Source organism: Carettochelys insculpta, chromosome 4 (genome assembly GCF_033958435.1).
Source record: "Carettochelys insculpta isolate YL-2023 chromosome 4, ASM3395843v1, whole genome shotgun sequence".
NCBI classification, from domain to species: Eukaryota; Metazoa; Chordata; order Testudines; family Carettochelyidae; genus Carettochelys; species Carettochelys insculpta.
The window spans coordinates 89,513,591-89,529,330 of NC_134140.1; the positions used below are offsets into that span (position 1 = coordinate 89,513,591).

Sequence of the window (15,740 nt, forward strand, 5' to 3'; positions counted from 1 at the left end):
GCGTCAAGAGATGGAATTAACGTGGAATCCTATTTAATTAAATGCTTGAAGCCGATATATTGCATTTATTTGAAATGGTGTTGGCAGATGATTTGTGACAGTTGGTCATGGGTAACGATACTATGAACCCAGTATTTCTGCATCTGCCCTCAATGCGGGATCCCAAGACTTTATGCTTGTTAGGACATGTGTAGTGGTCAGTGCCTTAGCCTTTTTGTCTAGAGAAGAACGGTGAAAAATTATGGTACAGGTAATAACTTATTACCTTTATTTGAAAGACATAGATGTATTTGTCAGCTATTTAGGATTACAAATATTTTGTAAGGTGCTCTGATGCTCTAGCACAGGCATATCAAACTCAAAGCCCACTGAGAGCCGTACAAATGAAAACTGAGGCTTTCAGGACTACCAAAGAAAATGTGATTCCATCAGAAAGTCGTAATTATTATTATAGATTATGTTTTAGGTATATTTTATAATATTGTTTGACTGTAATACAGTAATTTTAATTGAGAATTTAATATTTAATATTAATTTTATTGTTTTATAATTTCATTAATAGTTCATAAAGTTTGAGAAAAGACACATACCAGAGGGAAGAAAGAGGTAGAAAATGCTGATGATAAAAGCAGACCAGGGAGAAAAGCCAAATTAGAAAAGCCAAAACATCTCAAAGAAGGAAGGGACAGATGGTTTTGCAGTGACCATGCAAAGCCAGGTGTCAGGATGCCTGTGTTCTATGGCTAGCTTTGCACTCTCCATGCTGCCAGTTTCATCATCTCTAATAATGAGGATAATGTACCTTACAGGAAAATTGTGAGTTACCAACATGAATGAATGGACTTTGAGATTTGAGGGTGGAAGGAACAAGAAGAGTTAATTTAAAGAAGGGTATCTGAGGGGAATGGAGCTGTACAGGCTCAGAGAATGAAGATTCAGGATGAGAGAAACTGTTCACCACCAGCTCGCTGGTGGAACACCCCTTTTGCCATGTTGCTAAAGATGTGCATAAGTCGGAACATTTCCATTGTACAGGGTTTGCTTTGTCAAGCATTATGACCATGTTTGAACGATGCTTCTGCTGATTTTATGTGGTTCCCTCTCACCTTTGTAAAGGGTGGGTACAACACAGTGAAACCCCTCCCCTGCCCCAGGAGCAGCTTCTCTTTCCATATGGAGGTTAGAGATTCCCCTTTCCCCACCCTCTTTCAATGGCCATAGAGGACATCACAATCCAACATTTTTTCCTGCATAGAGGAAGCAGGGAGGGAGGAAAGGACACTGGATGGGACTGGATAGCCCCCAGTTAGGAAAGGGGTGATGGAGGGAGAGACCAAGACAGGATCTAACATCTTCTGTGGCAATTGTTCAAAGTCTGGAACGGAGATTTCCTTTCAGTTTCACCGAAGGAGAAACATTGCATTCCCCTCCGCCTCTTAGACCCCGTCCCCTCCAGTTTACACTGCACTCCCACCGCCCTTGTCCCCAGTTTCTCTACACTTCCTTCTCAAACATTCTGAGGTTACGCTGCAATCTCCCATGGAACTGTGTTTTTCCCCCCTGCACCTTTCAGATTCTTTAGGGCTTGTAATCCCCCCACTGCAGTTAAGCCCCCCACTGCTCCACCCCCTGACCCCTTGAGGCCTGCACTGCTCCTCATTACAGTGCAGCCCCCATTGCACCGCCCCCTCAGGCCCCTTGATGCTTGCATTGCCCCCAGTGCACTACCTTCAGGCCCCATGAGGCTTGAACTGCATTTCTGCCCCCAACCCTCATACCTCCTCCCCATGTTACTAGGTCTTGCGTGCCTCGGCTGCTCCTTGCTCCACTCCATACCTGCAGCTGCCTCAGGCAGGCACCCCTCTCTACCTCAGCCCATGTGAGTTTCACTGCACCCCCGTACCACTTCCACATATAACTGCCTCACGCTACTCTGCCCCTTGCTCCTCCCACCATGGCTCCCTGCCTGCCACTGCCCCAGGCAGATGCCCCTCTCTGCCTCAGCCAACATTAGTTTCACCATCCCTCTCCTTAGAGCGGTCACACACCCTTCTCTGATATGCACGAGTGGCAGGGGGTGGGACAAACCCCAATCTTGCATCCTCGGGCTGTCCATGTCCGGTGCCTGTGTTTTAAAACCCACTTGGCTATCCGGCGTTTTAATATACATGTGCCAGACACAGGCAGCTCGAGAAGCTGGGATTGGTGTCTGTCCCACCCCCTGCTGCTTGTGCATGCCAGAGAAGGAGGTGTGACCAGGCAGGCTGCACTTAGATGTTTTATTAACATCTTTTCATGGGCCTCAAAAAAAAATTAGTTGGTTCACATGTGATCCCCTGGCCATGGGTTTGACACGGCTGCTCTAGCAGATTGCATGTGAAGTGACAGTTTTTCTAAGAAAAGCAAGTATTGTGATAATATCTACAAAACATAAATAGCTCTTGTTGGAAAATGATATGCATAAATCAGGCTGTTTAGGGTAAGTGGGAATTATCCTCTCCCTAAATCTCTTGTTCTTTTGGTAAGAGAACTATAGCTACAAAATATACCGAATATACGTGTATTAGTTAGCAACAAATATATGCAGATAGATGATGGTGTTGGGGGAATTGTTCAAGACCCACATCCACTCTCCCAGTCTAGCTGTCTTTGTGCTTCAACTTTCCACTTATTTATTAAGAGTAGTTATTAAAAGTAAAAGATAAAGTTTAGCCATTTAGTTAACCACATTTAGAATGGTTCCACTGTACATAATATCTTCAGCTTATCCATTTAAATAGGATCCTGATATCTCTTTCTGGTCCAGATCACTATGTGATCCTCAATTTACTGGGTTAGTTTCTAGTGTAGCTACATTTACAAATTTAATTTTAAATTACAGAATTCATCTCATTGTAAAATACAGGGCTATGCTCTGCAATGGGTCTAGGTTGTGATGGCATAAAAGAAGCTATTTCTGAGGTGTAGACAGTACTTGGTCATCTCTGAGGTAAAAGTGAGTAATAACTGCAGTAACGGAGAGGTGGGTAGGCAGCTGGGGAATATACCGATTTAGGTACTCTGTGATGACTCCCACTGGTAGAGCTCCTATGGCTCGTTTCTGGAAATTAAAGTTGTTGCCTCTTTGGATCCCTCCTGGAGGGCAGATGTGGCAGAACACTGGGTTCACAGTATGGTTACCCATGACCAACTGTCACAGTATTAATTAAAACAATCCCTGCCTGCACTGAATGATGTTACATTTAACAGCATGCTGTGTAAGAGAAGTGCTGCACATCCAAGAGATACAGTACACATAGGGTACGTCTACACTAGAGGTTTTTTTGACAAAACAGGTGTTTTGTCAACAAAACCAGTGGAGCGTCCACACTAAAAATACATTCTATTGACATACTGTCCACAGAACTTGGCACTTATGTCGACAGCCTTTTGCCTTTCACCCATAAGGTGGAACAACTTTCTCGACAGAATCTGTTGACAAAAAGCCATGTGGATGCTCCGGGATCCCTGGGAAGCTCTGCTTGCTGCACTTCCAGTCAGCCATTCTGTTGAGAGAGGGACGGGCAGTCTGGCCACTCTCTGTTGGCAGCTGGGTCTGCCCCTCTTCTGCTTTCTTCCGTCAACCCTCACCAGTTATGTATTCTTGTCTTATTGCTCTTTTAATGTATCTCTTGTGGTGAGGCCTGGCTATAACTTTTTAAAATAACCAATCCTAAACTAACAGGATGACTTCTACATCCCAAAGGGACAGCACCTTTTAGCAGTGGTAGATTTTAATTGAGTTAAAACTTGAATTTCCTACACTAAAACTGGTAGTTATAAGGGACAGAAACAATGAGCAAAGGCTGACATTATTTCCAGGCTAAATGCCACCAGTTAGTTAAATGAGAAGCAAACTCCTGTTTAAAACTTTGGATATGGATAGCCCTAGGCAAGTAAAGGTCTAGTAAGGACCCACTAAACTAAATGCTGAGGAAACTCCCTGTTGACCCTGGTACTCCTCACAGTCACACATAATAAGAGAAGTTGCTGGGAGACTTTCTCCCTTCAACCTCCTGCTGTGGGAATGGCACAGAAAATTGATGCAAAGTACATCAACTCTAGCTATGCAATTCACATCGCAGGAGTGGTGTAGCTTATGTTGTTTTTCCTCCCCTAGTCTAAACCTCATCCCTCTTACTAAAGTTATGAAAACCTAAATAAAGTCCACAGATAAATAATTTGCACACCAATGAAGTAGCTATGATTTATAATATAAATTTAGATGCCTGGGTAACACAACAATATTTAGTTATAGGAACACTTGTTCTAAACACTGATCTTGGACTCTTGCGTAGAATAAAGAAATTGGGCAATAAAGTATTTTCTGTGTGTGTTTATAGCAATTAGACTGGAAGTTAATGAAAATATTAAATTGGGTGGTAAAATGAGGAGTGTGTTAGATCCATTTTTGTTCTTCCTTAGGTGGATGCAGAGTATGGTAACAATATTGCAGAAAGTGTTAGAACCAGGTAAGTCCTCCCTCAGGAATCCTTGTAAGGCTAATTGCTTTTCAGTTTTACATACAAAGTTTTGGTGTTTCAACAACGAACTACAAAATTCTAGCTTGCTGAAATGGTACCATTACTGTTATGACTTGTGTTTCATAAACGTGTTTCAGGCCGGCAGGCAGGAATTTCTGAAGGGCGTGCTTTTTTTCTAAACATGGACTACTGCCCCCACGGCAGCTGCAGTGCTTCTCCCGGAACCCCAGGTTCTCCAGCTGGCTCTGCCCCCTCCCACTCCATCCCTGTGGCCAGCTGCCATACCTGTACAGGGGCATCCTGCTACCCCTTCTCTTCTCCCCACTCCTACCTGCCCTGTTCAGTGGGGGTCCTGGCTGCACGCACCCAGGGATCTCCTAGCTGTCCTCAGCCCTGCATGTGCACCAGGGGTCTCCCGACAGCATGCAGGGCTGGGGAGCAGTGTTCCATCTAAGACTTTCTATCCTTGGATGGGTTGAAATTTCTTTTGGTCAGGTAAAATTTCTTATGTGCAATACTACTACTGAGATAGTGTGTAGATGTGCACCACTAGCATGAACAAAAAAATCATAGATATAAATATATACAGAGCCTTTTTTGTGTTTATTTTTTTAAAGGGAGAGGTGTCAGTGATCAGCTGGCTCCCTGCCCTCTCCCCACCCCAGGAAATCCCATGAGCGGGGCTGCTGAGGCACAAAAAAAGTACTGAAAAAAAAATGTAGTAAATAGTCCATAGGCATGGAAGAATATATATTAAAACTAGCAAATTTACCCAGCATTGCTTGGGTATATGAGTGAAATAAGGTTGTTCCCCCCACACTCCCCATAGGCTTTGAAAATATAAAGAAAAAGTATATGGTTTATGCAAATGATTTTTTTGGAAAATGAGAAAAAAACAAAGATTGTATAAATGAAAGTCTGAGAGTGATTCAAAAATTACTTAGCGCTTGCTGGTAGACAACATTTGCAGTCTTTGGCTTTGGCTAGAATAGAGAGGGTAGGTGAAGGTTGGGGTGTGAGAGTGTGTGACTGTGGGGGGTGGGTGGTGTAGAAGTGAGCATGGGGCTGGTAGAGTTGTGGGGGTCAGGGCAGGTGTGGAGGGTGCCACAGTGAGGGCACAGGGTAGGGGGTAAGGGCAGAGGGCTTGTATGGTGGGGCTGAGGGTAAGGGGTGGGAGTGGAGAAGTGAGTGAAGGGGTTCAGGTATGGAGCGCTCAGGACAGGACGTGGGGAGTGCTGGAGAAAGGGCAGGGTGGCGATGACTCAGAGCATACCGTTTGGTGTGAGTGAGAGGGGTCCAGGTAGGAGAAGTGGGTGTAGATGTCACAATAGGGGATTTGGGTGTGGGTGCAGCTTAGGTCAGGGGTGAAGTGTGGTAAAGTGAGGGAAGGGGCTGGGATGACTGGGGGCTGAGAGGTTTTTGTGTGGACTTAGAAGCGGTGTTGGGGTGTGTGGGTGGGATGGGGGTGTGCAGGCACTGGGAGAACATGGAAGGGATGGAGTTGTGCAGGGGTGGGGTCTGGGCAGGGGGTGAGGGTGCAGATATCACAGTAGGGGTTTTGTTGGAGGTTCAGGGCTGGGGGTGGATATTAGTGGAGTGAGGGCAGTGGGTGGGGGACTGAGGACAGAGGGTTCACTGTTTGTGAGGGTCAGGGCAGAGGGTGGGCAGTTGCAGAGCAGGGAGCTTATGGTGGTTCAGAGGTCTCAGGATCTGGCTACAATGATGAATGTGAAGCTGGCCCATGGGGGTGGAGTGCTCTGCTACCCAGACCTGGCATCTCCTCGCGAGTGTCCACATCATGGTTCCTGGCCTCAGCATCTCTGGGTGGGAGGGCTGGACTGAATCTGCTTCTGCAGCCCCAGCTATAATTCCTGGTGGGGAAAGTGCCTTCTGAAACTCCTAGAGAGGCTGGGGCTGGGCTTTTTGCTGCGGGGTGGAGGGGGAGTTTCCTCTGCCTGAATATGAATCGGGGGGTGGGGCAGGGTTGGAGCCTTTGCACCTTTTCCCAGCCCCAGCAAGGGGCTGGGGAGCAGGGGCTGAGGCTGTGGTGGGCACTGTGCATGAAGCTGTTTTCCCTGGCCCTGGCACAGCAGTCTGGGGTGGCAGGAGGTGGGGGTGGGAATAGAGCTTTTTGCCCCAGTACAGCAGCAGCATGAGAGAGGGGCAGGCCTGGGGCTGTTGTGGTTTTCCTGGCCCCAGTATGAGCTTGGGGGTGGGCCAGGCTGGCACAAGATGACATATATATAATATATGGCTTATAATATATGCCATCATGTGCTAGCAATGCCCCACTGTGATTTACATTGGCGAAACTGGACAGTCTCTCCGTAAAAGAATAAATGGACGTAAATCAGACATCAGGAACGGTAATGTACAGAAGCCTGTGGAGAAACACTTCAATCTCTCTGGACATTCAGTGGCAAATTTAAGGGTGACAGTTCTGAAACAAAAAAACTTTAAAAATCAAATGGAGAGAGAAATCTCTGAGCTGCAATTTATTTGCAAATTTGACTCCATTAACCATGGACTAAACAGAGACTGAGAGTGGTTCACAGCTTACAAAGGCAGTTCCTCTGCTTTGGGTGCTAATAGCTCCCCATTAGACTCTGACAAAGGCTCACATCTCCCTATCTGATCTGACTTGTTTTTCCTATTTTGATAAGTACTGTTGATACTGGGCCATTTCCACCTTGCTGAATAGACCTTGTCAGCTCTGGCCCTCCCTTTTGCTGGACTCCACTCTTTAAATACCCCTCTGAAACCACCCGCCTGACTCATGCACCTGATGAAGCGGGTATTTGCCCACGAAAACTTATGCTCCAAAATATCTGTTAGTCTATAAGGTGCCACAAGACTTCTTGTTGTTCTCAAAGCTACAGACTAACACAGCTACCTCTATCAAGACAAAAAGCAGTCAAGTAGCACTTTAAAGACTCGCAAAATGGTTTACGAGGTGAGCTTTCGTGGGACAGACCCACTTCTTCAGACCATAGCCAGACCAGAACAGACTCAATATGTTCTGGTCTGGCTATGGTCTGAAGAAGTGGGTCTGTCCCATGAAAGCTCATCTAATAAACCATTTTGCTAGTCTTTAAAGTGCTACTTGACTGCTTTTTGTTTTGATAGTGTATAGACTAGCACGGCTTCCTCTTTGTTACAGCTACCTCTCTCTGATACAAACTTTATATATTCTTTTTCCTCGCACTTCACATTCATGTGCTTCTACCACTGTCTTCCTGACTTTCACTCCTGAGCCCACTTTAGTTATGCCAATTTTACTTCACATTTAATTTCAGTTTTCTTTCTTAAAATGCATGTTGCCCTTCACAGTAGGAACATCACCAGCTTCTTTTCCTTTTCAAAATCAAGACTTTATTCGCAATACAGTCAAAACACAGATACAGTATCATATCCTTCATTGCACTGCACATATTAAAGGGGGAGTTACCCAACATTTCGAGATCACGTATTGTTTGCTATTTAGATATGAGTTGTTCATTGTTGGGCTTTTAGATGTTCATCGTTTATCAAAAATAATTAGGAGTTTGATTTTTTTTTACTTTGCAATTACAGCGTCGGGAGCCACAAAGAAGTCCTTAAAGAGTCACATGTGTCTCCGGAGCTGCAGGTTGCAGACCCCGGGCTTAGACAGTTCCCTAATCAGCTTGGTGCTTCTGAGAATCCCCTTCTTCAGTGCCTAACTTTCCCCAGATATTCTATGACTTTGTACTAAGGATTTCACTGAGCACCAGGGTATCTATAATTTAGGTGTTGCAATACTGGCACTTGCAACATCTGATTCCCTTTGTTGATTTAGCCCTTAGTTATTAATCTTTCCTTTACAGCTTCCCTAATGAAGTGCAGTCGGGTGTTCTTGAAGTTATTTCCCCTCTTGCTTCTTATTATCCAGACCTCTCTAATCTCAAGGAAGCATTTGGGGACTCAAAGGAAAGAGTAAGGTAAGATAGGCTGTGTAAAAATTTTCTGCAAATTTTGTTCAACTGTAACTCCTTTAAATACTCCTGTGTATTTAAATTGATGAGGGTTGGTGTTTTTCAGAGATGAAGACTCTTAGTTTAAACAGAAGGTCAGTGAAAATTTATTTAATAGAAGTGCGAGTATGGGGGAAACCAGTGCTGTTGGTGACATCCATCAACTTCTGAGAGAGAGAGAGAGAGAGAGAGAGAGAGAGAGAGCAAACATTCTCCCTGTTGGCCTGCTTCTAAAAATCCAACATACTCGGTACTGAATGTATAGTTCCAGATGATGATTTATAAAGATTAGAATAATATGGTGGCAAAGGGCCTAATTTTTGTTGCTTTTCTTTTGTATAATGTAATTTATTACCTTAAGTAACTCCTGGTGGCATCAGTGGCCCATTTACTTCAAATTCACTAGCAGGAAACCAGGCTGGAAACTGGTTGGCTTAGAGATGTTAATTGGATTTTTGCAGACCAAAAATAAGTTTAGATTGCCACCAACAGCGTTCATGGCTCCACTTTCATGTTCTCACTCAAGAGCAACGAGCTGCCAGTTTGAAGCTACACAGATGACGGCAGAATAGTAATGCACGTGCATACAAGAGTGAAATCAGGTTGCTTTGTTCTTAAACCTTATTCTTTCTAGATAGCAAATGTTTTTGGTGCATATAAGTAGAATATTTCTAACTGCTCCCATCACAATCCAGATTCTTAGAATTGCACAAGTATAATTTGTTTGTCCAGTCATACTCAAATCTTTAAAGCCAAGGTGGGAGAGCAATTCTCTTATAAATACATTTGATGAAATTTCAAAAACAATAAAAATAAACAATATTTAATATTAGAACAGCTGTTTTTAATCAAAATGCAATTTCTACAAATTTAACATTTTTCCACAGAAAAGTTTAGATTTTTGCCAGAGTTTTTAAATTTTCATTCAGAAAAAATGAAATTAAATATTTCCTTTCATGTTCACTTGACTCAAACTGAAATATTTTGGTTTGTCAAATGGAATCAAAATATTTAATTTCTGCTCAGATCTGCGTCTGTCTGAGCTGCCATGGTGCCTCATGCTCCTGTTCTCTTCTAGGGCTGGGCTCTCTGGCTGGATGCCTGTCCCATGAAAGCCTATCAGATGTACTGCAGTAATCGATTTCTGGAAATGTTTTGGATGTAATTTTTATAAATCTGCTACTTTAAAGTCTTAATCAATATCAGTTTCATTGATAGTAAAATGAGATGGTTTGCTTTGTAGAGAAAAATTTACATTTTACTATTAAATATTAAAATTAAGTTCATCAACCTGCTTCAGTGTTGTCTCATAACAGCATGCTATTTTACTGCATGGTGAAGTCTCAGGAAATTATAGCTGCATGTTGACTATTGCAAGAAGAGTGTTTTAGCTCACCTGACACGTATAATTTGGTTTACGTACTGTGCATAGAGGAAACTCTAAAACTGAGTTTGTTTTGAATCAGAACCTTTTTTACTAGCTTCCCCTTGAATGAGTGGGAGCTGTGGGAGTAATTGCAAGTATAGACTTCATAACTTCAGAGCTCTAATGCCTGCATTATGGTAATAACTCCTTTGAGAAATCCAGAGAAAGCTTAAAAGAATTTGTTGCTTATATTTAGGTGGAGAACTAAACAGAATTTGGATTATAGTTTTTTAATGCTATATGCGCAACCTAAGGGAACATTTTATTTACAGGTATGTTCACATTATTAATAACCATTTATAAATCAATTAATAAAATGTGCTGATATATAGAATTGGCAGTTCAGTTTGTGTTAAAATACAGAGTGAAAATGTCTCCCATGTTTTTCAGTGTTATTTGCTCAAATCATTTCTAAGTATGATTGTCCACTTTTTCATTGTCATTCATCTTACAGATATGTATTACCTGATCTGAAATAGCAGTTTCACTTGTACCTTTCTGACATTGCCAGGGCTGAAAGATAGACTGGTAAAATAACCTTCTGGTCAGGCTAAGGCAGTCTGTGTTTTTCAATGAATTTTGCTTGTAGCATAGTGTGTTTATAGATCCAGGTGATCATCTGAGTCATAACTAGCCAGAATCTCTCAAAGGACTTTTCAAAATGGGGAACAGTATGAACTCTGACAGTTCATTAAAACAAACTGGGATGCACATATACTAAGCTACAAAAACCAGACCCCCCCACCTTCCTCAGAACGGACGGGAAGATGGATCGCAGAAGATCCCCCAATTCAGGGTTAACTTCAATACAAATCAAGACATACAGCTTTTTGATTAGCACTCTACAATGAAAAGGATGCACTGTAACCACCAAGAAAGTTTTACAGCAGCCGTCAGACATGCGAAAAGCTAATTATAATATTTGTGGTTAAGTGTGGGGGAAGAAATATGAAAAGAGGAAAGAAAACAAGGTAGAAAGCATCTCTACTTCATTTAATGTTTACCATGGGTTTGAATGGAGAGGAGAGCAACCAGAAATTTAATGATGGGCAATTGTTCCTTCAGGTGGAAAGAGAACTTGAAGGGGAATGAGGTTTGCCCAATCCTGGAGTTCTGCATGGAAAGGTTTTCCCAAGGGTCAGCAGCAGGATGGGATACATAGAAAGGCTGCTTCTCCTCTCTCCTGGAAATGCTACTGACTAAGCAAGGGCACCATTTTCAAAGTGATCTAATAGTAGTAGAACTGGTCAGAAATTAAAAGTCCTGCTCTACAGGAAATAATAAAATATCAAAACATGTTAGGAAATAGAATGAAAAATGAGATATGGAAATTGCTCACAGATTGGGAGTTCATTTCAGCCTCTTAGAAATGTTTCCAAGGTTGCTCAGGACCCCAGCAAGCCACTAGGTCAGAAGCTGGAAGGATATAAGGCACATTTTAGTGCTTTCAAATGGAAGGCAGGGTTCTATCACAAATCTGTTTGGTTTACCTCAGCATTTTGTCCAACCCACTCCTCCACAACACACATTCCTGTGCAATACATTGGGTTTTGTTGAATCAGCATTTTCTGATGGCAAAATGTTCCGTCTGAAAATTTGACCAATTCTACTTAAAAGTCTAAGTTGATCTTTCAGTGTGATCAGTATCAGTGAAAGTTAATCAGAGGTAGGTTCTTAACCACCTAAAACATGTTTGAAAATAGGACTGAGGTGCCAATGTCACTTGCACCCTCCTGAAAATACTACCTAAGTCTCTAATGCACCATAGACGCAGCCAGGGAAAGGATAACAGTCCAAAAGTTAGCAATGCCTTCAAACAAAATGTTCTGTACTTCTGTGTGTGTTGGTGTGATTGGAAAAGATTGTAACAATGCCAGAAATATTTGTGTTTGCATAGGGATGATAGTTACGAACTTCCAGTTTCATGTTTACCTTATCTGAGAAATAAGGTATGTCTTGTGGCACATAAAGCCAGTTGTGGGTTGTGGTGGTGCCTATAGCAGTCTTGTCTTTTAAGATCCTACTGGATGACTACAAGAGAAATGATGACCTTATGCTATCCTTCCTTTCCCTAAGTCAGCCCAGTCTCTGGATCTGTCCTCACCACAGACCTGACCTGTACATAGAGGCTTTCATAGGATCCAGGGGGATGAAAGTGGTGCTACAGTGGAGGTTGAGGCCTTCCTCTAAGCTTGAATCTAATGGGAATACTCTAGGCCACTACTTGCAAACTCCATAACAACACAAAGTAAAAACTTAAAAATCCTTTTCCTAAGCCTATTATTACCCTACTATACTATAAATATTTTAGATTAAAACTGAGATTTGGTGACACTTTTCTGATGCTTTTGTTCTACTTGTTGGGTATGTTTAGCATATTGGTGAAATCTTAATACGGAGAGTTTCTTTACTGTTTTCAAAGAAATAGTATCAATTCGGAAAATATATGAACACCTTGAGTCAAAAAAGATAATAAAGCTACTACAGTATACTTACTCTCACATACCAGCTAAAGTCCCATTTTGGCAAAGCATTTAAATTAAAATGCTCTCTGAATTGAGGTCTAAGTGAGCTGCTTTAAGAGCAGCAATCCAAAATAAAAATATTTGGAAAAAGATAAGATCTTACATTTATTCAGTCATCTGTTTTCCTTTGTTTTTGTATGTGATCAGCTACTGTATCTTCACCTCTCCTCTCTCTATACTTTTAAATGTCTTTGTTAATCAGTAAAAGATTGAGATGTTGAGAAACAATTGTCATTTTCACTGCATCTGTTCAATTTTTGCAGTACATTAGAGCCCCTGGAGATGCTTGTATTAATTTCAGCGACCAGATAATAGGGTTGTAAGTCAGCCATAAAAGCAATCACATCTCTCCATATCTGGGAGGAGATGCAATTATTTCGTGTCCATTTAGAAATACATAATTATCACAGGAAAAAATGTAAAGCTGAAAGCATCTTTGACTGGCCCAATTACTGCAGTTGTTGGGAAGTGCTTTCTAGCAATACTCAAGGGAACTTAAATGAAAACATTAAATATGACAACAGCTTTCAGCTTCTTCTTTGTTTTGTACTCAGACTTTTTTTGAAGTGCTTATCCACATAAGTATCTGTAGCAAACTTGGCCACCTCACAATTTTTTTTATTGATTGCAATTAACTTAATAACAGTGTAAGAATAACCATACTGGGTCAGACTAATAGTCCATCTACCCGAGTAACCTTTTTTTTTCTGACAGTGACCAGTACCAGGCAGTTCAGAGGGTAGGAACATAATAGGGCAATTTATTAAATGGCCCATATACTGTCCTCCATTCCCAGCTTCTGACAGTCAAAGACTTAAAGATACCCAGAGCATAGGGTTATGTTCCTAGCCATCTTGCCTAATAGTCATTGAGGGCTCTAGTCTCTGTGAACTTGGTTATATTTTGGCCTTCACAACATCCTTTGGCAAGTTCCGCAGGTTGTGTGAAGAATTACTTCCTTATGTATGTTTTTAAACCTGCTGCCTATTAATTTTATTGGCTGGTCCCTGGTTCTTGTGTTACATAACAAGATAAATAACACTTCCTTATCACACTCTCTACCAAGAGACGTCATAGCAAAGTAGCCATATTAGTCTGTATCTTCACAAAACAAAAAAGCAGTCATGTAGCACTTCAATAGAATAATTTATTAGGTGATGAGCTTTCTTGGGGCAGACCCACTTCTTCAGATCTGGAATAGTGCTGAAAGGGAAGTTTGTAGGATTTTCTCTACTTCAACATCTTCAAATCAAGACTAGATGCCTCTCTGGAAGTTATGCTTTAGACAAATACAAGTTAAAAGGATCAAGAGTAACTGGGTGAATTTAATTGCCTGTGAATACACATGAGGTCAGACTAGCTGCTCCTATCAGGCCGTAGACTCTATGCAACTTCATCTTGGATCCCTTCCAATCTGACTTCCTAAATAGATGAGGCTTACCAGTTACAGTTAACTGGTGGGAACTAAGGCAGCCCCCCACATTCTGCAGGCAGGGGATTGCTCCATCCCGGCATGGCCCACCATGGTTGAGGGGTGCTCCAGCACAGCCAGAGCAGCCTCTGTCTGCAATGGACCTGGCCCGGGAATGCCGCGGCCGGGGGCACTCCAACCTGGCTGGAGCAGCCTGCTTCTACTGGGGGCCTGGTTTGGGAATGCCACGGGAGGGTGCACTCCGGCTCAGATGGAGCAGCCCCCATTTCCAGCAGGGGGCTGCCCCTCCCCCTCATTTAATCAGTTAAGCTATTAAACTTAACATTTAACCTGTTAATTAAATGGGCTTTTATATCCTTAATCTCAGGGCCTGTACTCTTCTGTGCTGTTTTTTGGCATTGTTAGCCTTATGCTTCTTAACATCTATTGCTGATTGCGTTTTTGATACAGTGTCCTCCCTTGCTTTTCTTCCCAGCTTTGACACTTCTGACCATATTTCTTTCTCTTCTCCCCTCTTTGGAAGTTTCCCCAGTGCTGTCCTTGTCTCCTTGTCATTCTCACTTTTAATGTCCTGCCTCTAGATAATCTTACAAGCTCATGTGTGTTCAGGTATGATCTCTTAGTTATTAAGTGGAGAAATAGCTATTTATTTCCTTCCATTGATGCCTACATCTCATTTTACCTCTAGTATCTTTTCTTGAATATCATGTGATCATCTTAAACTGATGACATGGTCAAAGCAGACCCCTAATCTTTCATTCCAAACCATCTACCTTCTTTCACTGATGACACACCATAATTTATGTAATCTCTGTTTTATTTCCTTGCTTTCTTCCTTCCCCTTTCCTAGTCCCACAAATCCAATCCCTATACAAGTACTGCTAATTTTTCCTCTTCAGCAATTCAAAGTTTTACTGTTGTATTTGCATCACTACAACCAAATCTCTCTTTATGGCTTTTATGTTATTCTTCCTTGACAACTAAAGTAGCCTGATTGGCCTCCCAAATGCACACTTTGTTCCCATTAAACCATACAAACAGCAGCTACTAAAGTCCTTTTTCCTTGTCATCAACTTGATCTTGCCACTTTTTCCTGTTGAGGCTATCTATCCACTCTTGCATCTTTAAGCTTCTTTGCACCAATTTTAAAGTTCCAGTTCTGCCCCTTCTTGAACTTTACAACATCTCTCTTCTTGCTGCAGAAGTATTCCCTGCCTCATCCAGCTGATAGCATCTTACACCATTGCCTCCATGTTTTCTCTCATGAAGACCCACATGTGGTGCAACCTCCTTGAGCTCGTCCGCAAAGCTCTATCCCATTAATATTAGAAGTTTCTCATAAAGAGACTTCTTCCATGCTTCTTATAATAAATGGAGATGACTTTATATAAAAGTATGTAGGAGCATGTATATGTAGTATAATTGTAGCCCTGTCAGTCCCAAGTTATTAGAGAGACAATGCAGGTGAGGTAATACATTACAGTGGGCCTACAGAAGTTGGTCCAATAAAAGATTTTACCTCACCCACCCTGTCTCTCTATGGGTATATATAAACTGCAAATACATGGAAGCTAGGGTTAATCTTACTATCTCAGACCACAGAACAGTAAAGCCACAGCAGCACAATCTGCATATATTCAGCCAGAACACTCATGGGGCTAGCTTGTGCTCCTGTGACTTCACTGCTCTAAACCAACCTAGCTTTAGTTTTGCTAGCTTGGTCCATAACAGCTCAAGCTGCAGTCACACCCTAGGACAATGGTTCCCAGTCTTTTCAGTAACACAGCACACTTCAATGAAACAAACAATTCCACGGCACACCTACTCTTTTCATCTGAATCC

General features: G+C 42.1%; 1 protein-coding gene across 2 annotated transcripts in view; it reads left to right on the forward strand.

Moving 5' to 3' along the window:
• The window catches only part of MGAT4D (MGAT4 family member D), a 92,133-nt gene that overhangs the window by 42,782 nt on the left and 33,611 nt on the right, over window positions 1-15,740 (forward strand). For both annotated transcript variants that reach the window (XM_074993280.1, XM_074993281.1), the window contains 3 exons: window positions 4,465-4,511; window positions 8,369-8,482; window positions 10,138-10,213. In XM_074993280.1, coding sequence (XP_074849381.1) covers window positions 4,465-4,511; window positions 8,369-8,482; window positions 10,138-10,213 — 237 coding nt within the window. The remainder of the gene's footprint in view (window positions 1-4,464; window positions 4,512-8,368; window positions 8,483-10,137; window positions 10,214-15,740) is intronic.